This window comes from Geotrypetes seraphini, chromosome 9 (assembly GCF_902459505.1).
Source record: "Geotrypetes seraphini chromosome 9, aGeoSer1.1, whole genome shotgun sequence".
Classification (NCBI taxonomy): Eukaryota; Metazoa; Chordata; class Amphibia; order Gymnophiona; family Dermophiidae; genus Geotrypetes; species Geotrypetes seraphini.
In genome coordinates this window covers 178645852-178673426 of record NC_047092.1, presented here as the reverse complement: position 1 = coordinate 178673426, position 27575 = coordinate 178645852, and the positions used below count along the sequence as shown (strand labels likewise).

Sequence of the window (27575 nt, the reverse complement as noted above, 5' to 3'; positions counted from 1 at the left end):
TGCCAAAAATGATGGGCCCTAGGTGTTACATATGCTACGTACGCCACTGTATGTAAAGATACCAGAAAGCTGGCGTAGCAAAAACTTTAAGTAAATTGTAATTCTTCTAAGTTTTGAGTATTTAACCCTCCCACAATCTCACGGGCACTCGTTTCAAGTTTCAAGTTTATTGAGATTTTGATTTAAACGCAATATCAAATATTTTCAATGCATATAACAAAAATAAATTTGGGGAAATAAATAAAACCATTTGAACAATAAACATACAAACATATCCATGGATGATTAAAATTACATAAGGAGTACAAGGATAAACTACATTTGTTTAAAAATGCGTCCTCCGCGCCTGCTCATAAATTTGTTGACTGGAAGGATCCAGCAATGTGGCCAGATGCCATTCAGGACAAAGACAGAGAAAGAATTGTGCAATTTGGATTAATGATGGAAGATGATTTAAAGCAAATGGCACAGTCTATGAGTAAAGATCTTGACGGACGTTCTTTTTATGAATATCTCCTCTATGCCAAATCACCCATTGGACATGAGAAGATTTTACGGGACTGGCTTAGGTGGAGCATTAGCAGAAAAGTATGTGTGTATTCGGCCCATGGAAGAAGGGAGGGGGCGTCGGGGGGGGGGGGGGAAGGGGTGCGTGGGGGGCCCAATAGGATTGCTCAGTAAGGGGCCCAGAAATTTCTGATGGCGGCCCTGTTTGCAACAATAGCCCCAACAATATGGAATTTGTTACCATCATATGTAATGTCTGAACAGAATTTAGATAAACTCAAGGGTGGCCTCAAAAACATTTTATTTAAAGACACATATGACTGTTAATTGATCTATGCGACTTGTCTAGCTCATTTTCTATACTAAAATGGATTTTTCCCTTTCCCCTTGTTATTCCCCTTAATTGTTCTCTCTTTCTTTCAAATTGTATTTCTCCCCACTATCCTATTGTCTCATGTAAGTAAAGTTATGTCATTAATAGTTTAACTGTTTTCAATTTTTTACTGTAAAACGCGTGCCTGCCGCGGTTCGGAGGGGGTTGGGCGATCACCATCGCTGGCAGGAAAGATGATCGCAGCAGCCAGCATCAGCTCAGCGGCCCCTTTTTCGGCACTTAGACCTGTTTTGACTTCGTCTAAGTCAAAACGTATACGTGCCGACTAGGCAACCTGCCTAAGGTTTTGGCTATACCTGCTGCACGCCTAGGTGTAGGTCGGCCCACCTCCCGCCCACCGCCCGCCCTTTCCCCTCCTCTAAACACGCCTCTTTTCTCTCTGTGCGTTTAGTGGCAGGGGAAAGGCCTAAGCTGGTTTTAGATACGTCTAAAACCAGCTTTGATTATGGCTACTTGGAGGATCAGGCTTTTTGATCGTCCAAGTAGCCATTTAGGACACTTTTTAGACGTTTTTTTCTTTTGATTATGAACCCGTTAGAATTCATGATGAGCGTTTTAATAAACTGGAAGCTTGACTATTGTGTTCCCCCACAGTTTGCTGTCTTTTGGGTTGCTCCTTCTTCTGTGGAACCTTGGCTCTTCCTGTTCTGTGTCTGAAAACGAGGGCAGATCAGAACTCTGTGCCGTACTAGTAACTGATTAAATTGTCTCCTAATGGTTTACTTTGTGTTTGCTGATCTGTTTGAAGGTCAAAAAAGGTGATGGACAACGAGCAGGGGTACTGGGTGAACTTTTACAAGTGCCGCTCTATATAAACAGAGGCAGGCGTTGAAATCCCTGCAGATCGGGGCTGAACTCGCTGGTGTGCCGTAACGACGCCATCTGACTTTTGGTTATCTTCTCTTCCCCGAAGGATGAAGCTGCTTCTGCTTCTCGCCTGTGTACAATTGTGCCGCTCTGTGTCTCCGCCTGAGTCTCCGCCTGAGCCCGTCCTGCTGGATGCCTCCTGCAATGATTCTTCTGTGGAGATGGCTGCAGGCCTCGCCCTTAATGAGTTCAACTCCATGCGAACTGAGGGCTACATATTCAGCATGAACCGCATTGCGAGTGCACATACACAGTCGGTGGTAAATATAACTTTTACTAGGCCTAAAATTCCATCTTACCCAATATAAGCTGTTTAGAGGAAATGTTTGTATGTAAGAGCTTTAAGAATTTTTAAAAGTGCATGGCGTCTATATAAAATTCTCACTAGGGAACTGAGGTGAGCATATCATAGCATATTAGATAATCAGATCATAGGATCTCCTAGGATCTATATATCATTCCAGGTCCGCATCCTGAATTTGATGTTAGAACATAAGAATTACCGCTGCTGGGTCAGATCAGTGGTCCATCGTGTCCAGCAGTCCACTCCCGCGGCAGCCCTTAGGTCAAAGACCAGTGCCCTAACTGAGTCTATCCTTACTTGCGTACGTTCTGGTTCAGCGGGAACTTGTCTAACTTTGTCTTAAATCCCTGGAGGGTGTTTCCCCCTATAACAGCCTCTGGAAGAGCGTTCCAGTTTTCCACCACTCTCTGGGTGAAGAAGAACTTCCTTATGTTCATACGGAATCTATCCCCTTTCAACTTTAGAGAGTGCCCTCTCGTTCTCCCTACCTTGGAGAGTGTGAACAGTCTGTGTTTATCTACTAAGTCTATTCCCTTCAGTACCTTAAATGTTTCTATCATGTCCCCTCTCAGTCTCCTCTTTTCAAGGGAGAAGAGGCACAGTTTCTCTAATCTTTCACTGTACGGCAACCCCTCCAGCCCCTTAACCATTTTAGTCGCTCTTCTCTGGACACTTTTGAGTAGGTGTAATCATTTATGCTCTAACCCTCCTTCCTACCATATAAATTGATTATCCACAAGTGCTAAAAATATTATTTTACTACACAAAAAAACCTTCTTTTTGTGTTCTGTATACAAAACCCCCTTTTTAAATTTTATTCAAATGGTATATATCGAACAACCATAATGTTGTTAAGGGAAAAAAGCCACCACCAATGCTGGTATGTAGATACAAACTCCCGACGCCTGTTGGTGAGAGGCGTTTCAATCCTGCACGGATCTTTCTCGGGGGATTTGTAAAGAAGTGACTGCCTCTCCTTAAGAATTGATCAAAAAAAGGGGTTTTTGTATACAGAACACAAAAAGAGAGATATGCATACAAGGAAGGTATTATGCAGACAAATCTCCTGCAAAGAAAGTGGAAAAGTAACATGGAAGTGGTAAAGGAATTTTAAAAATACGACCAATGGAAGCAATACTGATAAGAACAGGCAAACTATCATTTAATTTATTATAAAACATTAGTTGGCTCCTGTAGTAGTGAAAGTGATTTACTAATGGGAAGACTACCAAATGATTATAAACATCACCCAAAAGTTTACAACAAAGCACAAAAATTTAAAAGTAATTGTAAGATCAGATATGACTTCACACGAATCAATAAAACAGGAGAGCAACAATCTAAACAAAACCTTAAGAACATAAGAATAGCCTTATTGGCTCAGACCAGTGGTCCATTAGGCCCAGTATAATGTCTTCATGGTGGCCAATCCAGGTCACAAGTTCCCGGCAAACCCCCAAATAGTATCAAGATTCCAGAACCCCAAAGAGTATCAAGATTCCAGAACCCCAAAGAGTATCAAGATTCCAAGCAGAATCTCAAGGATTCCAGAACCCCAAAGAGTATCAAGATTCCAGAACCCCAAAGAGTATCAAGATTCCAAGCAGAATCTCAAGGATTCCAGAACCCCAAAGAGTATCAAGATTCCAGAACCCCAAAGAGTATCAAGATTCCAAGCAGAATCTCAAGGATTCCAGAACCCCAAATAGTAGCAACATTCTTTACTACCAATCCAGGGCAAGCAGTGACTTCCCCCATGTCTCTCTCAGTAGCAAACTATGGATTTTTCTTCCAAAAACGTATCCAAACCTTTTTTAAAACCAGCTACTTTAACCACTCTTACCACATCCTCTGGCAATGTGTTCCAGAACTTAACTATTCTGAGTGAAAAACTATTTCCTCCTATTGATTTTAAAAGAATTTCCCTGTAACTTCAGCGAGTATTTTCAATGGAAGTAAAAACCGGATGTCTCAATCCATCCTCCTTTTTCTGGAGCCATATGGTAAAACCTATATATAGCTCAAATATTTAGTGCTTTGAAAACCTGTATGATCATCTCCAGTGAAATTCATAGCAACATTGTATCATCATAAAACTCTGGCACTAGTAGGGGGGGAGTGTCTTTTGTTGAGGGTTTGGATCCTTTAGATCAGTGGTTCTTAACCTTGTTAGAGGTACTGAACCCCACCAGTTTCATATGCATGTTCACCGAACCCTTCTTTATTCCCTTAGTTTTGCCGGAGCTAGACTAGAATTACTCAACTTGGCATTGCAAATAATAATAATAATTTTATTTCTTATATACCGCTGTACCGTGAGGTTCTAAGCGGTTTACAGTAGAAACAGAAGAAACGCAATAAGTAAGATTAATTAAGATGAAGAGAGAGTACTTAGAGTTCCCTGACTGTCCCAAAGGCTCACATTCTTGCTAAAGTACTTGAGAAAAATAAATTAGTTAGGTTATAAACATAGAGTGGAAGAAGGTAGGTAAACAGTTCATAGGAAAATTAATTTCGAATATATTATACATTATATATTGTTCAAGGCGGAATACAAATTATAGGAGATTTGGACTTTACCAAAAGAATTGCGTAATAAATCATGCAATTAGGACGCTGACTCCCATCACGTTCCGTTATACACGTGAATCCATATTGTACATATTCGTCCGACCACTTTCGTATTTTGCTCGACATAGTAAGGGATTAAAATATTAAGATAGGTATCACACGACGTACCATCACAACAGTTACAATTCGACTACTGTGCGCATCAAATCCCCTGCAGCACAGATAGGCCAAGCGATGTTGCGTGATCACCTGCAGCCAATTATGGACAAGCGGGGCGTATCATCACGAATCATAAGCGCTTCGGTCACGTTCAATCATCTATCAGTTAAATCACAAATTTTGATCAGGAATTGATTGATGTATATAAGGCGTTAGTTACAGATTGATAGATCAAGAAACCGAGTACACGATCAGTCTTGATCAAAATCACTGAATAACTAATAGATGATTGAACGTGACCGAAGCGCTATATGAGTCGGAGGTGTGTTTTGACCTCCGCCGAACCCGCAAGACTGACTCACCAAACTCCTGGGGTTCGGTCGAACCCAGGTTAAGAACCACTGCTTTAGATCTTTGTGAAGGATTAAAATGGAAGACCTTACTGGTTCTGCTATTGTTTGATTGTTGGTGTGTTTTCTATGTAACTCATGGAAAATTTTAATAAATTTTATTTACAAATATTTTTTTTAAAAACACCTCGCACTAGGAATTAGTAATTCTACATTATTAAGAATATTCAAATTGATATAAATGATATCTGTGATAGAAAACAGATTTCAATGGCCTGGCATTGTACACAGAGCTGAAATCTGGTTTCATGTGATTTAGATTGCACTTTCAGTGGTAAGAATATTCTGCTTCGCAATTCTAGATCTTAAATGCTGTCAATGTGACTTTTTAAAAGATACCTTGTATTCCAGCCAGGACAAAAATCAAGTTTCAAGTTTATTTGGTGCTTCTATGGTAGGGGTAGGCAATTCCGGTCCTCGAGAGCCAGAGCCAGGTCAGGTTTTCAGGATCTCCACAATAAATATGCATGAGATAGATTTGCATCTCAAGGAGGCAGTGCATGCAAATCCATCTCGTCATATTCATGGTGGAGATCCTGAAAACCTGACCTGGCTCCGGCTCTCGAGGACCGGAATTGCCTACCCCTGTTCTAGGGGCACCGCCTATGAGGGGCCTTTCTGAGTAGTACACATAACTGATTAAAAATAAATTAGAATTAAGAAACACAATCTTAAGTTTTGAAAGATAAAGCACGGGACAGAGTCAGTAGGTACGCTTCCGAATCTGGTCCTGTGGAGCCAATAGCAGAGGATTTATCAAATGTGGTACAATTTTCCATTTTAAGCGAAGGCATCCTGAAAGAAGGATGTCTTCAAAATCGACTTTAAAGGCTCCTTTTACTAAGCTGCGGTAGCGTTTTTAGTGCGCGCTAACCCCCGCGCTACACGGAGAAACTAACGCCAGCTCAATGGAGGCGTTAGCATTTAGCGGGCGCTAAAACCGCCAGCGCAGCTTAGTAAAAGGAGCCCTAAATGTTTCTAACGAGGGCTCTAGGTGTGAGACGGGAGGGTGTGATAGGCTTCATGGATGGCGCGCAATCTGTTTTGTGCTCCCTGTGATCTGATTCTCCGCTTCTGCTGTTTAGGGGAAGACAGGCAGAGTCTTCTACATGAGCCTGGATATGCTAGAAACGAAGTGCCATGTGCTGAGCAAACGATCCGCTAAGAACTGTGAAAATAGACCTATGCATGAAGAGGTGAGTCTAGAACTGGCAACAACGGTGGCTCATTTCAGCGTCTTGTGGGGAACAAGGGTGGATTGCCATTGGATACGAATATTGTTTGCTGATAACTGTGCCCAGCAGTGGCATAGTAGGGAGGGCGGGGGGGGGGGGCAAAGGGGGGGCACATTGCTCTAGATACCATCTTCGCGGTGGGGGGCAATGGTGCCTCTCCTCCTCTTTGCCCCTCCCGCATACCGCTTGAAATGTTTGCCAGCTCGAGCAGCTTCTTCTACTCGCTGCTCGCACCGGCGCTGGCTCCCTACTGACATCACTTCCTGGTTGTAGGATCAGAGCTTAATGTCGAAAGGGAGCTGACGCTCGTGTGAGCAGCAAGTAGAAGATGCTGCTCGAGCCGGCAAACATTTCAAGAGGTAAGTGGGGGCTGGGAGGGGGGAGCGCTCAAGCAGTGGGGAAGAGTCGGGAGTACCCAAGCAGGGGGAAGAGTTGGGGGCAACCAAGCAGTGGGGAAGAGTGGGAGGGCACCCAAGCAGGGGGAAGGGGGCACCCAAGCAGGTAGAAGAATGTGAGGGGCAACCAAGCAGTAGGGAAGAGTGGGGGGCACCCAAGCAGGGGGAAGGGGGGCACCCAAGCAGGTAGAAGAATGTGGGGGGCAGCCAAGCAGAGTGGAAGAGTGGGGGGGGCACCCAAGCAGAGGGAAGGGGGCACCCAAGCAGGTAGAAGAGTGTTGGGAGCAACCAAGCAGTCGGGAAGAGTGGGGGGCACCCAAGCAGGGGGAAGGGGGCACCCAAGCAGGTAGAAGAGTGGGGGGGCACCCAAGCAGTGGGGAAGAGTGGGGGGTACCCAAGCAGTGGGGAAGAGTGGGGGGGGCAACCAAGCAGTGGGGAAGAGTGGGGGGGGGGCAACCAAGTAGGGGGAAGAGTGGGGGACAACCAAGCAGGTAAAAGAGTGTATGGGGGGCAACCAAGCAGTGGGGAAGAGTGGGAGGGCACCCAAGCAGGGGGAAGGGGGGCACCCAAGCAGGAAGAAAAGAGTGTGGGGGACAACCAAGCAGTGGGGAAGAGTGGGGGCAACCAAGCAGTGGGGACAGTGTGTGTGTGTGGGGGGGGGACGATGCACAGCATGGTGACACCAGGTGCTAACCTCTCTCGCTATTGCACTGGTGCCCACTATAGAAAAATGATAGGCGCTCTCTCTTAGATTCCATATATGGTGTGCTTCTGAGATGCACTTGCAACTTAATTGGCTAATGAGCTCTTAACCCTCAATGATTGGGTGCTAATAAGCAGCTCTTTATTTTTGGGGTGCCTACATCTCATAGGAACTGCAGCATTTGTGGTCTACGGAAAAAGTAGATTTAGTTCATGTAAGCTATATGGTTTCTTTCCCTTTATCGATGATCCCATCTGAGTTACGTAAGCAAGTGCATTCTTGTAAATTGCAATTTTGAAATCTTTAAATAAAAACTTTTTTTTTCCTAAAGGGGGGCTGCAGCCATGAGAGGGGTATAGTCATGTGAGGCAGGGGCGTTCCAAAACGTTGCGCACGGAGAAGCCAGCATTCACATCAGCTATCAGCGGGCACAAGTCTTACGCCCAGAGCTAGGCCATGGGAATCGGCTGTAAGGACCTGATTCTCAATCTGGCACCCCGATGTTGGGTGGTGACGGGTGTCCTACCGCTGCCGATGGACCGATCAAACAAATGTTTGCTGCGAAGGACGCCCACAATGTAAGCGCCTGACTGATGGATGCGGAGGTGTCTAGGCACGCCTACGGATGCCTAAGGCTGGTGTAGGCGTGGCGTGGACATGCCTAGGTGTTTCTCTAGGTGTGAGTCAGATACCTTAAATGGAGGCCTGCAAACTGCTGGTCTGTATTTAATACAACCTAATTTCTGGCTCTATTGATTTTTAATCTTCCTTCAAGTCAAACATATATATATATGTCTGTATTTAAGGCATTTGTAACAAAAAAACAAGAAAGACGCAATTGTTGACATGGCGCCTACTGGTGATTTAAAAAAAAACAGGAGAATCTAGATAAATGTTATTAAATAATGAATCAATATAGATGAATTAAATGTGTGCTCAGTGAAATCAACATCAATAAATGCCACTGGAAGGCTAAAAAAGATAATAATAATAATTTTATTCTTATATACCACCATACCCGGTGAGTTCTAGGCGGTTTATATCAATTAAATTAGTATCTGCCTTGACACGCAGATTTACAACAATTTATCAGATATAAATAGTTTATCAGATATAAACAAGTGTTAACCAAACTTGACAGAGGATGACGGGCGGTGGGAAGATAGGGAAGAGAGAAGCTATTAAGGGGGAGGAGAAGAGCGGGGGGGAGGGCGTGGGGGCGGGTATAATGTAAGCGGGGGGCGGGTAGTAATGTACATCATCGCACACGCCCTCCCTCCATCAAGCACACTTCAGCATGTAGAATGTAGGAAAAGAAGAAAATTACGTATCTCAGCTGTTTCTCCAGCATCCTGATCAGGAAGTGACACGTCAAAACCCCGTGAGATAATCGCTTGCAAAGCCGGGCCAACAATCACGTGCAGGACATCAGCGCGCCGGATTTCAACTGGATTTGAATGCACTCCAAGGGTGTGTGTGGGGGAGGGGGGAACCTCTCCACTTAACCTAGTAGGGTTGGCACTATAATGGGGTTCCCCCACCACCACCACACCCCCCCTAATGGCAGCGCCAATACTACTAAGCTAATCGTGGTGGTGACCCGCCCAAAACCCTCTCGGAGCGCTTTCAAATTCAGTTTAAATCCGGCGCGCTGATGTCCTGCGCGATTGTCGGCCCAGCTTTGCCTGCACGGTTTTAAGAACATAAGAAGCGCCATCTCCGGATCAGACCTTCGGTCCATCAAGTCCGGTGATCCGCACACACGGAAGCCCTGTCAGGTGTACACCTGGCGTAATTTTTAGTCACCCATATCCTTCTATGCCTCTCGTAAGGAGATGTGCATCTAGTTTGCTTTTGAAACCTAGGACGGTCGATTCCGCAATAACCTCCTCTGGGAGAGCATTCCAGGTGTCTACCACTCTCTGAGTGAAGCAGAACTTCCTGATATTAGTCCTGAACTTGTCCCCCCTTAGCTTCATTCCGTGTCCTCTTGTCCGTGTCCAACTGGATAATGTAAATAGTTTTTTCTGCTCTATTTTGTCGATTCCTTTCAGTATTTTGAAGGTCTCGATCATATCCCCTCGCAGTCTCCTTTTCTCAAGGGAGAGCAATCCCAGTCTCTTAAGTCGATCCTCGTATTCCAGATTCTCCATACCTTTTACTAATTTTGTTGCTCGTCTCTGCACCCTCTCTAGCAGTTTTATATCCTTCTGTAGGTTGGGAGACCAATGTTGGACGCAGTATTCCAAGTGGGGTCTCACCATTGCTCTATAAAACGGCATTATGACCTTCTTCAATCTACTCGTGATTCCCTTTATCATGCCCAACATTCTATTTGCTTTCTTTGCCGCCACCGCACATTGTGCTGATGGTTTCAGGGTCCTATCTATCAGTACCCCCAGGTCCTTTTCTTGTTCGCTCTTACCCAGAGTTGCACCTGACATTCTATACTCATGTTCCTTATTCTTACTGCCTAAATGCATCACTTTGCATTTCTCCACGTTAAACTTCATCTGCCATTTCTCCGCCCATTTCTCCAACTGACCCAAATCTCTCTGGAGTTCCTCGCTATCCTTTTGCGATCTGATCGCCCGGCATAGCTTTGTGTCGTCTGCAAACTTGATGATCTCGCTGGATGTTCCTTCTTCTAGGTCATTTTAACTATGTACCGGTCAGTAAGGCGCTAATGAAAGTGCAATGGTGCGCTATACCAGCTGGCAAGCAAGTCCTTGCGTTCCCATGCCCCCAAATAGCCTCCGTGAAAAATATCCAAATCAACATCACATCAAAAATAGTCCATACATACTCCACAACCGCGACTGAAAAATCCAGAAGAAGCGCAAACTCCACTCTGCTTCCTCGACACAGATTGCGATTCAAGCTGTTCTTTCTCAAGAGGAAGAATCCAAATGCTGAAAATGCATATGGTTAAATATCGTTTTTAGCCTTCCAGTGGCATTTATTCATGTTGATTTCACTGAGCATACATTTAATTTATATACAGGTACTCGTCGACTTACGACCGTAATTGGTTCCAGGACGTAAGTCGGCCTATGTTAGACTAAGGGCTCCTTTTATCAAGCCGCGCTAGCGGGGTTAGCGCGTCAAACATTTTATCACGCGCTAACCCCTGCGGCCGGCTACAAAACTAACGCCTGCTCAATGCAGGCGTTAGCGGCTAGCGCGGCAGGCGGTTTAACGCGCGGTATTACGCGCGTTAAACCCCCCTACCGTAGCTTGATAAAAGGACCCCTAAGGTAAGAATACTGTATTAGACTGGGTAATGATATTGTACTCATCTTAAAGTCATATTTTATCAACGTTTTCTTACTTTCTAAGTCAAGCACAGCGCAATCTCTTTGTGGTGAACATCCGGTGTGGCGCCTCCTCCTCTTTATATTCTTACTGCTGCGTAGCGAGACTTGGGAGTGCGGGAGTTTGGGGCTGCTGGCGGGGGGAACTGTCGTAAACGCGTCGTAAAGTCGAACAGTCGTAACTTGAATAGGTTGGAAGTCGACAAGTACCCGTATATCGATTCATTATCCAATAACATTTATCTAGATTCTCCTATTTTTTGGTGTTACATTTATTTCAGAATTTAGTTATTTTATATTTTTTTCTCTCGTTTGAGTTTTCTGGCCTACTGGTGATTGATACATGGTAGGGGATGCAGCCCACCCTGGGCACCATCTCAGTGGCGGTGCCACCACCTGTCCACCGCTCTGCCCTTGTTCCTTCCCAACCCCCCCCCCCCCTCCACTAATATGTGCCTGCATCCCTTCCCTTCCCAAATACCTCTTTAATTTCCTATATAATAAAACCCTAAGCGCGCATGCGCACTTAGGGTTTCGTGTTCCCTGCCGCTGTGGTGTGTGATCCGTGGCCGGATTTTATTTTAGAACGTGGCGGCAGGGAACACTCTGGAGCTTCACCCCCTCATTCACTGCGAAAGAAATCGCTGTCGCCACCGCCGTTCCTTCTGCTCCCCTCTTTGGAGTGTGCAGTGCAGGCCGTACACGTGGACCCGGAAGCGCACCGAGAGTGTAACGGGGTTCCTGGGCAGCTGAACGCAGTCTCCAGGCAGCCGCAGCCTCAGCAAATGCCGGTCTTCCTCCCAGCTCGCGTCCAGAGCCTTTACGCCCCCAGCGAGAGATTCAGTGTCGTCTTCGCCCCCCCCCTCCCCGGCGCACCCGATCCTCCGTTGAGCCTCCCATCCGGCCCTCCAACTGCGGTCTGGCTGGCTCCCTTAGTCCCTTGCTGCCGCCCCCCTTCCCTTCCCACAGTCCCGACAAACCTCTTGACTCCAGCAGCGTCCGCAGCACTCTAAGGATTCAAGACAAAGTTATACAAGTTTCTGCTGAACAAGAACGTGCGCTGGTAGGGCTAGTCTCAGTTAGGGTGCTGCCGCGTGAGCGGACTGCTGGGCATGATGGACCACTGGTCTGACTCAGCAATGGCAATTCTTATGTTCTACTGCCCTGATTTTCTCTGCCGGTGACGCGGCAGAGGGAATCAAGGGCAGTAGAAGGCCGCGAAGCAGCGTGTTTAGAGTGCTGCGGACGCTGCTCGAGCCGGGAGGTTTCTGGTCGTCTCGCGGTGGAAGGGTCGGATAGGAGGGTAAGTGGGGTCGGCTACACTTCGGCGGTAGTTGTTGGGGGGGAGATGGAAACATGCTGCTCAAGGGTTCTACTGCACAAGGGGATGGGAGGGAGGGATAGAAAAATGATAGGTTCTACTGTACAGGGGGGAGGGAGGGAGGCAGGCAGGGTGGCTGGCTTTGGGGGTGGGGGGACAAAGTCTGGAAGGCAGTGAGGGGGGCATAGGAAGGAGACACTGGGGACACTAAGGACATAGGAAGGGGCATTAGGATGGGACCTAAGGACATAGGAAGGCGGCACTGGGGGCACTGAGGACATAGGAAGGAGGCACTGAGGACATAGGATGGGACACTAAGGGCAGGAAGGAGGCACTTGGGGCACTAAGCACATAGGAGGCACTAAAGTCACTAAGGACATAGGAAGGAGGCACTGAGGGCATTAAAGACATAAGATGGGACACTAAGGACATAGGAAGGAGGCACTGAAGGCATTAAAGACATAAGATGGGACACTAAGGACATAGGAAGGGGGTCACAGAGAGTCAGGCAGGCATGGCACAACAGAGAAATACAAGCAGGCAGGGGGCCAGGGACACAGAGACAGAAAGAAAGACAGACAAGGGGCCAGGGAGGGACATAGACAGAAAGAATGACAGACAGACAGACAGCGTACACGGAGAGAGAGAGACAAAGAAAAAAAAAAAAAAAGATACACAGACATCTACTCTAGCACCCGTTAATGTAACGGGCTTAAACACTAGTAAAGAATAATCTAATCTAATCTAAACCTTAAGTTTATATACTGCATCCTCTCCATAATTATAGAGCTCAGCACGGTTTACAAGAGCTTAATATAAAGAAGAAACAACTTAGTGAGGTTGGAGGGTGAGTAGGAGGGAAGAGAGCATTATATTTTTGTGAATAGTCTAGTTTTCAGCTGCTTTCGGAATAGTTGGAAGGAGCACAGATTCCGAAATGGGGCAGTAAGGTTATTCCAAAGCTCAGTGATTCTGAAGAAGAGAGATTTCCCTAATTTTCCCGCCTAGAGATCTGGAAAGGAATACAGTAAACCAAACAAAATGTTTGATGAAATAATACCAGCGTCTTAAACACCGGTCTATATGATCCTGGAAACCATGTCCTTAATCGCTCTTTGAAAGGCACATTGACTGCTAAAGGGTGGCTTTTCTTATGTCTCGGTTGTATGGCGTCACTGGATTTCTCTATACGGATGAAATTTTGCCTTCATTCCATGGCAGCAATGACCTGTTTTGTAAAATGAGATGTCAAGATTGATGCTTTTATATGAATTTATCGTGTTGATGTTTTATGACATGTCGGTTTTTGTTTTGTCGTTATTTTTAATTATGGATGTATGGTGGGTTACAGGCAGAATATAAATAATAAAACCATAAATGAGGGATGTTTCTTAATGAGAACTGAAGGTTACCAAACAAAATGTGCAGATTTGGAGATATCCAGGTGATGGTTCATGAATTCCTTATTGTGTTCACACTGTTGCAGGTTTCTGGGCATTGCAATATGACGTATTATCTCAACAAACCACAAAGAGTTGCTAATCTACATGGTTACAGCTGTGCTTTCCTTCCAGGTAGGACATTTTTGAAACTAACAACTGGTCTGAGTGCAGGATTCGCCTAATGGGTGGTGCAGTGGTGTGCAACCCTGAGGAGCTGGGTTCAATTCCCCTGACTGCAGGTCTTTGTGACCCTGGGCAAGTCACTTAACCCTCCCTTTGCCCCAGATACCTGCCTATAGTGTGTATAACACTGCATAAGTGTAGTAGTGCTATAGAAATGATAAGCAGTAGCAGTGTTAAGAACATAAGAAAAGCCTTATTGGGTCAGACCAAGGGTCCATCAGGCCCAGGAGCCTGTTCTCACGGTGGCCAATCCTAGTACCTGGCCAAAACCCAAGGAGTAGCAACATTCCAGCATCTCAAAGAATAGCAAGATTCCGGAACCCCAATGAGAGCAACATTCCAGAGCTGAGATTGTGATGTCATAATGCCTCAGAGCCAACCTCATCAGTGATGTCACAATGGCTTAATTGTCCTATACTTGGCTCACGTAAGAACATAAGAAAAGCCTTACTGGGTCAGACCAAGGGTCCATTAAGCCCAGGAGCCCGTTCTCATGGTGGCCAATCCTAGTACCTGGCCAAAACCCAAGGAGTAGCAACATTCCAGCATCTCAAAGAATAGCAAGATTCCGGAACCCCAATGAGAGCAACATTCCAGAGCTGAGATTGTGATGTCATAATGCCTCAGAGCCAACCTCATCAGTGATGTCACAAAGGCTTAATTGTCCTATACTTGGCTCACGTAAGAACATAAGAAAAATCTTACTGGGTCAGACCAAGGGTCCATCAAGCCCAGGAGCCCGTTCTCACGGTGGCCAATCCTAGTACCTGGCCAAAACCCAAGGAGTAGCAACATTTCAGCATCTCAAAGAATAGCAAGATTCCGGAACCCCAATGAGAGCAACATTCCAGAGCTGAGATTGTGATGTCATAATGCCTCAGAGCCAACCTCATCAGTGATGTCACAATGGCTTAATTGTCCTATACTTGGCTCACGTAAGAACATAAGAAAAGCCTTACTGGGTCAGACCAAGGGTCCATTAAGCCCAGGAGCCCGTTCTCATGGTGGCCAATCCTAGTACCTGGCCAAAACCCAAGGAGTAGCAACATTCCAGCATCTCAAAGAATAGCAAGATTCCGGAACCCCAATGAGAGCAACATTCCAGAGCTGAGATTGTGATGTCATAATGCCTCAGAGCCAACCTCATCAGTGATGTCACAATGGCTTAATTGTCCTATACTTGGCTCACGTAAGAACATAAGAAAAGCCTTACTGGGTCAGACCAATGGTCCATCAAGCCCAGGAGCCCGTTTCTCACAATACACCGACAATTGCAAGCAGGATAATCGCACGCCGACAATTGCACCCCGTCAAATGCGTGCACCGACAAGTGCGCGCATGACAATGGTGGCGTGTTAAAACATTCACTTGCTCTCTAGTGTTAGGATAAGGTTTACATGATGATTATGGGAACCCTTTACAGGTTCCCATAATCCCTTTACGGATTCCCATAATCATCATGTAAACCTTACCCTAACACTAGATAGCAAGTGACTGTTTTAAGTTTGTAACCCTCAAAAATACAAAATTGTCAGATCACCCCCTCCCCCCCCCATTTAGTGTGCACATTTGCCTTGCATGCAAATGTCAGGGCGTAATTGTCGGTGCATGATTGTCCTGCACGCATTAGACAGGTCACTGTTCTCACGGTGGCCAATCTGCTCAACAGTGGCGTAGCGAAGGTGGGTGGCACGCCCCATGCTTCTTTCCTTCCACTGTATCTGTTTAACTTCCCCGACCCAAGCACCATCTTCAACTTGCTTCCTGTACTGGCCTTGGCTCTCCCTCTGATATCACTTCCTGGTCCTATGGTATTTTTTATTGTACACTGCCTAGAAGTTTGATTAAGCAGTATAAAAAATGTTAAATAAACTTGAAACTTCTGTTCCATTACATTTTCAGAGTTATTGTGCTGTAACATCTTTACATAAGCTCATGTATTGTAACACCAGAAGCTCGTATAAACTACTCTGAATTGACTCCCCTGAAGCTTTCAATAAATAATGAACAATTGTGTCCCCTGATAGAATGATAGATATTATTTAACCTCATTTTTTCTAATTTCTTTCTGTTGGATATGAAAGAATAAAAAGTCATTGGACAGCTGCAATGACCTGTCACAGTTTGATAAACTTAGGGCTCCTTTTACAAAGCCATGGTAGAAATTTCTACTGAGGCCCAGCGAGGTAAATGCTCCATCGCTCATAGGAATTCCAGGAGCATCGGAGCATTTACCTCATCGGCCCGTAGTAGAAACCTCTACCGCAGTTTTGTAAAAGCCAGCGTTAGTTTAAATGTGGTCTGGAGAAGGTGGACAAATCCATAACGCTTGTTAGCCACATAAACTTAGGCGTCTCTACATCATACATCTGGACTGAGTAATAGAGAATGGACTTTGCTGTTAACATCTACTAGACTCTTGCAAATGTTGGAGAAATGTTGGTCTGCTTTGGCTTTACATATTTTATGAATTGTTTTTGGCACATACCATATATACTCGAATATAAGCCAAGATTTTGGGGCTAAAAAATGATCCAAAAATGGGGGTCTCAGCTTATATTTGGGTAAGCACCCTCCTGCACCCCTCCCGGACCTGTTGCAGGCCTCCGCCAGGCCAGCTGTAAGACCTTGTAGTCCAGCAATGGACCAGGACAGGAGGGATCTCCCCCCCCCCGCCCTCTGTCCCCGACAACTCTAAAAAGTTTTATTTCCTTCCTGCCTCTCCCGCATATCTTTTGCATGCCCTGGTGGACTCGCGGTGGGCTGAGACAGGAGGGAACCCTCCTGCCTCCTGTCCTTGCCGACTGTGGCAATTTTTACTTCTCACCTCCCCCCGCGTACCTTTCAATTTCCTGGTTGTCCACTGGTGAGCCGAGCAGGAACGATCTTCCCGCATTCCTGCTCGGCAAAGAGCCGCTAGCTGAATGACTGCTGCGAGTTCTTTGCCGAGCAGGAACGCAGGAAGATCGCTCCTGCTCAGTTCACCACAGGACCACCAGGGAATTGAAAGATATGCAGGGGAGGCAAGAGGGAGGTAAAAATTGTCACAGTCAGCCAGGACAGGAGGCTTGAGGGATTCCTCCTGTCCCAGTTCACCGCTCACCAGCTCATCGGGAGGGAGGGAGGGAGGGAGGGAGAGGGTACAGGGGAGGGAGGGATGGGGGACTGGGCGCACAGCCTGTTAGGGCAAGAAGGGAGGGGGCTGAGTACATAGCCGAGTAGGGCACTTGAATATTAACCCCCCTGGCTTATATTTGAGTCAACCCTTTTTCCTTCCTTTTTTGGGGAAAAAGCGCTACCTCGGCTTATATTTCAGTATATACAGTACCTTTCCTGCACTCCTGTAACTAGGATACACATAAAAACAATCAGCAGAAATATTAGAACAGCATAATTAATAAAGGCGGGGGTAATTTAAAATAAGTATCGTAATCCATGCCAGGTGAAAGATTTATTAGAAGCATCTTTTTTGAGAGGGGGTTCAAAGCAGAATCTTATTCAAATATGGTTAAACTTACAAATAATTACATCTGGACTCTGTTTTCAAGTGTTTTCTCACCATGTGGATGAACCAACTTTACTAGGGGCATAATTTATAGGTGTGCCTACATTTTGAAATTGTGCGCAAAAATTCGCTAATTGCTTGAGCATTTCTTTAGCTCCCATTTGCAAACAGAATGCAAATTACGCCATGCAGAAGAGAAATTGCAGCCATTTAAAATCAAATATTCACTTTCAAAACTCACGCTTCTAACGGTCCAGACTTTATAAATGAGTACACTTCTCCCTCCGTATTCGCAGTTTCAGCAATCGCGGTTTCGATTATTCACGGTTTTTAGCTCGCTGGCTCCTCCCCCCCAAATGACATCAGCTTGCATAGAGAAATCGCTGATTCCAAGCGTTTACAGAGAAAATCGCTGATTCCTGGCACTTTCTTCACCGTATTTTGCCTCTCCTTTAGGAACAGGCCAGGTCTCCCGCCATGTTATTCGCGGTTTCACCATATTCACGATGGTTTTTAATAGAAAACAGTGAATGACATGAAAAAGCTATTTGCGGTTTTTCTGGATTCGTGGGTCTGTTAATCCCCTATCACGGCGGGAGAAACATAGAAACATAGAAAAATGACGGCAGAAAAGGGCCATAGCCCATCAAGTCTGCCCACTCTAATCACCCACCCCCTCGACTTTACCCCTCTAGAGATCCCACATGTGTATCCCATTTACTTTTAAAATCTGGCACGCTGGTTGCCTGAATCACCTGCAGTGGAAGTTCGTTCCAATGATCAACCACCCTTTCGGTGAAGAAATACTTCCTGGTGTCGCCATGAAATTTCCCTCCTCTGATTTTCAGCGGATGCCCTCTTGTGGCCGATGGTCCTTTAAGAAAGAAGATATCATCTTCCACCTCGATACGGCCTGTGATATATTTAAACGTCTCAATCATGTCTCCTCTCTCTCTACGTTCCTTGAGCGAGTACAGCTGCAATTTATTCAGCCTTTCCTCATACATTACATTACATTACATTACATTAGTGATTTATATTCCGCTTGTGCCTTGCGGTTCTAAGCGGATTACAATTTATGAGACTGGACATTTCCAGTAGCGGTGCAGTACATAGATTCAAGAGTGTGTCAAGATACAATTGTTAATCTGGGTTTTTCGGAAGATCTTGAAAGCTAATAGTAGATTGTGATAAGTAGTTGTGATGAGTAGATATAATAAAGTCAGGATTCTGGTAGGTTGTTGTGATGAACAGAAATAATAAAAGTCAGGGTTCTGATGTATTGCTATGGTGGTGATGGTGGTGGTCATGAGAGTATTTTCTATTGTTGTTGAGGGGTTATGATGATGGAAAGTGTTTTTTGAAGAGATGAGTTTTGATTTCTTTTCGGAATATTTTGATGTCTGTTGAATTTATCAGTAGATTGTTGATGGTGGGATCAATCTTTGCTGCTTGTGTCGCTAAAAGGCTGTCGTATATTTTCTTTCGTCTTGTTCTGTTGAGAGGGGGGTGAATGAATAGGCTCCGAGTTCTCCTTAATCTATGAGATAGGTTACGGTGTAGTCTGTTATTTAGGTATATGGGTGCTGTTCCGTGTGTTACTTTGTATAGTAGACAGTAGAATTTGAACTGGGATCTTGCTTTTATTGGTAGCCAGTGTGAGTCTAGGTATGCATTGGTGATGTGGTCATATTTGCCAAGGGAGTAGATGAGTCTGAGGGCCGTGTTCTGATCCCTAAGCCCCGAGACCATCCTGGTGGCCATTCTTTGAACTGACTCAACTCTCAGCACATCTTTTTGGTAATGTGGCCTCCAGAATTGAACACAATATTCCAGGTGAGGTCTCACCATGGATCTGTACAACGGCATGATGACTTCGGGCTTCCGGCTAACAAAGCTTCTGCGGATGCAACCCATCATTTGTCTAGCCTTGGATGAAGCCTTCTCTACCTGATTGGCAATTTTCATGTCTTCACTGATTATCACTCCTAAATCCCGTTCTGTTACAGTCTTGGCTAAGGTCTCGCCATTTAGTGTGTAAGTTCTGCATGGATTTCTGCTGCCAAGGTGCATGACCTTACATTTTTTTGCATTGAAGCCAAGCTGCCAAGTCGAGGACCAATGTTCCAGTAGAAGTAGGTCTTGTGTCATACTGTTGGGCAAAGTGCAGAGTTTGGTGTCATCGGCGAACAATGTTATTCTACCTTTAAGCCCCTGAGTCAGATCACTTACAAATATATTGAATAGGATCAGACCTAATACCGAGCCCTGCGGCACTCCACTGGTCACCGCTGAAGTTTTGGAGAGGGTACCGTTTACTATCACCCTCTGAAGTCTACCGCTTAGCCAATCGTTGACTCATGCAGTTAGAGTTTCTCCCAGTCCCACTGATTTCATCTTGCTCAGTAACATGCGGTGTGGGACGCTATCAAAAGCTTTACTGAAGTCCAAGTACACAACGTCCAGGGACTCCCCGGCATCCAGCTTCCTTGTTACCCAGTCAAAGAAGCTAATTAGATTAGATTGACAGGACCTACCCTTAGTGAATCCATGTTGGTGAGGATCCCGTAGATTCTCCTCGTCCAGGACCGTATCCAGTTTACATTTAATTAGTGTTTCCATGAGTTTACTCACTATGGATGTGAGACTCACCGGTCTGTAATTAGCAGCCTCTGCCCTGCAGCCCTTTTTGTGAAGTGGGATGACGTTAGCTGTTTTCCAGTCCAAGGGGATTCTTCCCGTACTCAGGGAAAGATTGAAGAGCATGGATAACGGCTCTGCCATGACATCACATAACTCTCTAAGCGTATCTCATTCCCTATGCTCCATCAAGATCACTGAGATCTATCTCACAGCATCTATTAACCACACCATACTTTGCTTACGCCCTTCTTCCCAGTGACCGCCCCATCACTATGGAACTCCGCTCCTATTACTCTGAGAGAAGAGACATCATTGAATCAATTTAAATCAAAACTAAAGGCATTTTTATTTAAAGATGCCTATAACCCCTAACCGTCCTTATCAGGATGATATGTCTCGGTCTAATTTTATTAGTATCATTCTTTTTTTTTTTTAAGCAGAGCAGAATTTTTTTTTTACCCTTCCTTTTGTTTTAACCTTAAATGTATCTTTCCTACCAAAAATGTAGTTCTCCCCGCTTATCCTATTGTACAAGCAAGTTATTTATTATCTTTAAATGTACTGGCTATTGTAAAGCTACCCAAAATTTTGACTGTAAACCGCCTAGAAACCATGTATAGGTGATTTAATAAATTTTATGTTTAAATGATTTTTATTATTCCAGCAGTAAGAAGCAAATACAATCAGTAGTACCATTCAGGAAATAACATTTTCAACAATATAATCAGTTCCCCTCCCCTCCCCCCCCTCCCCTCCCCAAGAATCCATGGCCGGTCCAACAGCTGAGAGTGGGAATAAAATCTTAAAGATTCAAAAGTCTACTACGAGCACGCGGTGTGAGGTCCTGCAAAATTTGCGACCCGGGCCAAGAGTCAAGTCTCCCACCATGCGTCTCTCCAGTGTTGCGTGCACTATCATTAGGGATCTCCATTATGCATATGACGGGGGATCACGGGAGAGCCAGTTGGTGAGGATGGCTTTTTTTTCCCATCAAAAGGGCTCTGGAGATAAATGCTGACATTCCCCTGAGTTTGGGCGAGGCTATATTATAAAATCCAAATAACGCCCTCGGTTGCGGAAGCCATCGCCTTCCCCAAAGCGATGTGGTATATAGGCCCAGATGTCTCCAAAACTGTTGGATTGCGGGGCAGGCCCAAAACATGTGACTCAAAGATGCGTGAGCCTGATTGCATTTCGGGCAAGAATGTGACGCAGTAATCCCCATCCGGGCTGCACGTTCCGGTGGAATGTAAAGTCTAAGAACAATTTTCAATTGCATTTTTAAATAAATTTTAAATAAACTTGTTTATTCTCTTTGCTACTCAGTTTCAAGAGAGAAAGTCAGCAAGATGTGCCCCGACTGTCCGACCGCGAGCTCCCCCGATGCACCTATATTTCTGGAGACTGCTACATTGACTTTAGAAAAATTTAACCAGGAAAGCAACGAGACACATTATTTTGCCATCCTGAATGTCACAAAAGGCTCAATGCAGGTAAGGCTGAAAACAGATCAGGGGGGAACAAAGGGCGAAGATAGTCAAGAAGTTGAAGAATTGTGTGGGTGTGCTAATCTCCAACAAATCTGGCGTTTTCTCTGTTTTCTCAGCTGTTTCAGAGTAGGGAGGGCATGATTTGATGCATTACCAGCTGTTGGATGCCTCTTGCCACACATCCACATTGAACGACTAGTTATCAAGTGCATGTTGCACAGATTGGCCTCTAGATAAATATAAGAATAGCCATACTGGGTCAGACCAATAGCCCATCTAGCCATGTTTCCAACACTGGCCAATCAGGGTCACATTACCTGGCAGAATCCCAAAGAGTAGCAGCATTCTAGAGCTGAGATGGTGATGTCATAATGACTCATTCTACCAATGCCTAAGAGCCAATCTCATCAGTGATGTCACAATAGCTTGATTGTCCTATACTTCGCTCATATAAGAATAGCCATACTGGGTCAGACCAATAGTCCATCTAGCCATGTTTCCAACACTGGCCAATCAGGGTCACATTACCTGGCAGAATCCCAAAGAGTAGCAGCATTCTAGAGCTGAGATGGTGATGTCATAATGACTCATTCCATCAGTGCCTAAGAGCCAATCTCATCAGTGATGTCACAATAGCTTGATTGTCCTATACTTCGCTCATATAAGAATAGCCATACTGGGTCAGACCAATAGTCCATCTAGCCATGTTTCCAACACTGGCCAATCAGGGTCACATTACCTGGCAGAATCCCAAAGAGTAGCAGCATTCTAGAGCTGAGATGGTGATGTCATAATGACTCATTCCATCAGTGCCTAAGAGCCAATCTCATCAGTGATGTCACAATAGCTTGATTGTCCTATACTTCGCTCATATAAGAATAGCCATACTGGGTCAGACCAATAGTCCATCTAGCCATGTTTCCAACACTGGCCAATCAGGGTCACATTACCTGGCAGAATCCCAAAGAGTAGCAGCATTCTAGAGCTGAGATGGTGATGTCATAATGACTCATTCCATCAGTGCCTAAGAGCCAATCTCATCAGTGATGTCACAATAGCTTGATTGTCCTATACTTCGCTCATATAAGAATAGCCATACTGGGTCAGACCAATAGTTCATCTAGCCCAGTATCCTAATCTAATCGCATTTGAGTAACACAGAATACGGCAGTGCGCTAGATCTTTGGATTAAAATAATATGATCATGTGAGTCCTTTTTATCGGCAACTTCATTGGTTGCCATTCGAAGCGCAAATTCTCTTTAAATTCGGCTGCACTTGCTTTAAGGCTCTTTTTGGTCTGGCTCCAGGATACTTATCCTCCCAATTTCAAATATATAGGTCGAATAAAAATACTTTATGTTTCCATCTGTAAAAGCTTGTCATTACAAAAGATTTTTAGATAAGACTTTCCAGTTAGGAAAGATGAATTCCTGGTTAAGTCCTTTGATTTCTCAAAATCAATCGTATCACGCCTTTAGAAAGTTGTTGAAAACCTGGTACACCTGGCTGGGCCTCCGCGTGTGCGGCTCGCCGGACTTGATGGACCGAAGGTCTGATCCGGAGATGGCAGTTCTTATGTTCTATTTGTTTGATAAGTTTGTATCATGATTATTCTCTTAACCTGCTTCACTGCTTGTACAGTTCTTCTCGACTGTTCTGCTTTGACATGCAGCTCCTGATCGGTAAGGCCCGACTTTAATACAGGAAGAGGCGGTCGGAGCATACAGCGAGTGATTTCCTTCACTCGTCGGCGCTCCGGCTGCCCTCTCCTGCCTCCCCTGCCCGGGCATTCCCGGTCAGAAATTACCGCGAATGACCGGGACCGCCAACCGTGAATTCGCGGGGGAGCACTGTACCGCCTTTTACAGTGGGAAAAGAGTTTAAATATATGGATAGTTCTACTTCTTGAAGATCTCGAGGAATTTAAAGCTAGATGAATCAGTGAGTCGTAGATACCATGTAAGATTTTAAAAACTATGCAGGCACATTTAAATTGAACTCTCAATCGAAAAGGAAGCCAATGTAAACTCCTTAACAGAGGTGATACATGATTATACTTGGTTTTACCAAAAATCAATCTAGCAGCAGTGGCCAAAACAGGTCTCAAGTTCCTGGCAGAAACCCAAATAGTAGCAACATTCCATGTTACCGATCCAGGACAAGCAGTGGCTTCCCTTATGTCTGTCTCAATATCAGATTATGGATTTTTCCTCCAGGAACTTGTACAAATCTTTTTTAAACCTAGCTACATTGACTGTTGTTATCACAGCTTTACTATTCTTTGAGTGAAAAAATATTTCCTCTTATTGATTTAAAAAGTATTTCCCTGTAACTTTTATAAGCTTTAGCCAATAGGGGAGTACTTTCTATGCAAGACAGTGGCCTATCTGCAAGGACAGGAACCTGGGGTGGAGCACCACTTCCTCCAGCCGAACCACCCTCCCTCCTCTAGGCTATGGGAAGGTGCATCGATTAGTCGTAGTGTTGCGAGCTACCTGTGCATGGCCGTTGGCTCTGCTAGTCTGCCGTCCTGGAACAAGAAGTTGATGTCAGAAGGGGTGGGGCTGACAAAGCCAATGGCTTCAAGCAGGCAGACTGCAGACCCACGACCACTCCAGCACCTCCGAGCTTCCTGCACCTGAGGCACACTGCCCCCCCCCCCCACACACACACACACTGCCCTTGATATGCCACCGATGCCAGGTACCTGGGAATATGAACTAAATTGTACAATATACAGAGATTTCCTGCAGGATTTAGCATTATCATCTAATGTTCTTCCTCTTTGTTCTCTCTGAATCAATCTGACAGTGGGTCGTTGGCCCGTCATACTTTACAGAATTCACAATTATGGAAACCATGTGCACCAAGGACAAACCAGTTACAAATGTGTCTGAGTGTGAACCCGTGAAAAGAGAATTTGCAGTAAGTAATTGTTTAAAGATACTAGATTTGTTTCAGAAGAATTGCTCCTATTTCATGCCAACAGCAAAAGTCTTGCCTTGAAGTTCATTGTTAGCTGGGATGATGGCGTTGAATGCGATTCTGGAATTCTCAGGGAAGGAGAAGGTGCATCCCTGCGCCCTCTGCCACCCCATCATGGCGGAAGTCTTCTATTGATCCTGTCTGCAGGAGAGGCGCTGTGAGGAAAAGGGGAACGAGTGATGGGCTCCTGGAATGACCAAAAAACTTTACAGATATATAAATATGAGGAAAGTACACATATAAACATAAAAATAGGACCTAAAACATAATCCATAAAATCTCTTCTTCTCTCTAGGGCAGGGGTGTCAAACTCAATCATATTAAGGGGCCGAAATCCAAAACACAGGCTAAGTCGCGGACCAAACTCCGCCCATCTCCTCCCCAGACCCCACCCCCATAATAGTACTAATTGTAACACCATTTTTTCCATTCATTTTTCATAGATACACACAATATAATCTTTTTAACAACACATAATGGTTAACCACAAAATTAAACTACACAAAGCACATTGTATGCTTCTCAACATTCATTCCTACCAGAACACAGATAACCCCTGTGCAAATACGGGACCAAAAACTAAAAATACTAACATATGCAAACAAACCCCTAAGATGCAAGACACTACATGCCGTATCCTCCAGAGAAATAGAAACAAATGCATTTCTTCCTGAACAGTGCAAAATATAGACAGCAGATGTAAATTCTCAAAAGTGACACAATTCAATCACTAAATTCAAAATAAAATAATTCCCCCTACCCTTGTTGTCTCCCTCCATGCTTTGCCTCAACTGGGTGCCTCCCTCTGGCGGGTGTCTTACTTTCTGGCCGGCTTCCACCTGGCCATTTTATGCGGCCCACGGTGCAATGCCCCCGGTGTTATCTTTTGGCCGGTTCTCTCCTCCTCACTGCCGCAGCGTGCAGAAAGCCACGAACTGCATCCTGCGCCTGAACCGGAAGCCTTGTCTCTGACGTTGCAACGTCAGAGGGAATGGTTCTGGATGAGGCGCGGGACGTGTGAGTAGGGAATAGAGGTTAAGTGACTTCCCCAGAGTCATAAGGAGTTGCTGTGGGAATGAAATCCAATCGGAAGACTACAGTAAGAGACATAGTTAACCAGTTTCTTCTCTTCAAAGACCAGCTAACAATTCACAGAAATGCAGTAACATTGCGCATGCAGTGGCGTAGCGAGGGTGAGCGGCGCCTGGAGAGGCGATGCCCCTCCCCCCACCGTGCGCTCGCCCCCCCCCTTCCTTTTCCCTGTACTTTTTTTTTTTACTTCTCTAGCGTAAGCAGCAAATGCCCGTGCTGGTGTCGGCTCGCCCTTTAACGTCACTTCCTAGACGCAGGTCCTGGAAGTGACAGAGAGCGTGCTGATGCTGATGTGGGCAGCAACCTTGTGAAGGGGAAGTAAAAATGGAATGGGGGAAGGCAAGAGGTGCTTGCGTGGCAAGGAGAGGAGTGGGGGTGGGGCGTGGAGAGGAGGAGTGCTGCGCACTTAGGAAGACCGCGCCCGGCACAGATAGAATAGCGGTCAGTGGCATAATAATAGGGGGGTCAGGAAGCAGCGGGGGCCGGCACCTGTCCGACCCCCCCCCCCATCGCACGCATGCGCCCCTTCCCTCGTGCCTCTAATTTTTCCTGCGTGAGCTGCCAGTGCCAGTGTCGCCTCTCTCTGACATCACTTCCGGGCCCCACACTCAGGAAATGATGTCAGAGGGATAGCCAACACGATGTGGGCAGCAAGTTCGTAACGCTGCTCATGCAGTGATAATTAGAGGCCCGAGGGAAGGGAAAGGAAGGGGGGGGTCAGGAAGGAGCGGAGAGGCAGAGCAGAGGAGGGGCGCCAGTCACCCTCGCTACGCCACTGATAGCAGTAGCTTTTCAAAGCGTTGCATCTAGACAGCTGTACAGCCCTGATGGGTCCCCATAAAAGCGAATGCTACTTTACAGAAGGGGCTTTTAAACTGGAGCTTCTTTTGTTTTTAATCTCACAGCATTTTGGTTTGTGCAAAGGCTCTATTATGAAGTCACCTCTTAAGGAATACAAATCTGCATCCTGTGAAATCTATGAACCAGAGGTATTGTTACCTTTATTTTCCTTGAGACTATTGGGACGATGGGGAGGGATTTACAACGAAGAGCCATGAGGGTGGCACTGCATTTACTATAGTAGATGATTTCTAGAAAAGTGTTTTCGGGTAATTGTTTTTAACTACATCAATCAGAAAAATGTTAATGGGTAACAGAATTTGACACAGACTGAAAAATTTATTTATTGGGATTCTAAAGCAGTTTGCAATACACTGAATAGTAATCGGGTACCCTTAAGTATTTCCCAGCAAGCTCGCAAACTAACTATGGTACCTGGGACAATGGAAGGATTAAGTGATTTGCCCAGACTCACATGGAGCAGGCTGGGATCGCACTCACAACCTCAGGGTGCTGAGGCAAAAGTTCTAACTACTTGGTCATTCCTCCACTTAGTTGCTTAATACTAGTCTCTCTCCTTCCCTTCCCCTCCCCCCCCAGCCTCCCTGCTCGACCCTCTCTCCCCCTTCTCTCTGTAAGTTGCCTTGAGCCTGCATAGGTATGCGCGGCGCACAAATAGATTAGATTATATCTGCTATGGGGTAATGAGCACAGAACAATGTGGACTGAAACTGACGCACGTCTTGTCTTGTTCGTTTTCTCTGTGAAATGGGACGGCAGCAGCGCCAAGAGGCTGAAGATGATCACGGACAGAAAGACGACCATCCCGAGCATCATCGTGGCAAGAAAGGACATGGACACACGCACCATGACCGTCATGGACACCATAAGCATCCTCATTCTTCTAACAGCCCCCATGTACAGCCCGTAGAATCCGTTCAAGTTGATGAACATAGCACGGAGCCCTCTACAGCCTCTGAAACAGCAGAGGCGTTAAAGGTGGTGACATTACCTGTTATCCCAAAGAGGCCCTCCTTCTTCACAACAGTAACAACTCTCCCTTTCCCAGAAACACAATCTGAATCTGACCAATGCCCAGGAGAATACAAATATCCTAGTCCCTTCCTTGATAGAGAATAAACCGTCACTACAAAGTTTATAATTATACAGAAAACTCTGTATATGGAAAAGCAATAAAATCTTTTCAAATATT

The 27575-nt window shown here is 45.3% G+C and overlaps 1 protein-coding gene across 2 annotated transcripts; it reads left to right on the top strand.

The window, feature by feature from the left end:
* The first annotated feature begins 1669 nt into the window (after nucleotides 1–1669).
* On the top strand, nucleotides 1670–27575 carry FETUB (fetuin B). Of its 2 annotated transcripts, none has more exons than XM_033959609.1 (7): nucleotides 1670–2028; nucleotides 6298–6408; nucleotides 13667–13754; nucleotides 21280–21446; nucleotides 24257–24370; nucleotides 26428–26511; nucleotides 27146–27575. In XM_033959609.1, exons 1-7 carry the CDS (start codon nucleotides 1816–1818, stop codon nucleotides 27500–27502), a joined length of 1134 nt encoding a protein of 377 aa, XP_033815500.1. In that variant the 5' UTR covers nucleotides 1670–1815; the 3' UTR covers nucleotides 27503–27575. The 2 variants fall into 2 exon arrangements, with proteins under 2 accessions (XP_033815500.1, XP_033815499.1); XM_033959608.1 differs by having other exon boundaries at nucleotides 27143–27575.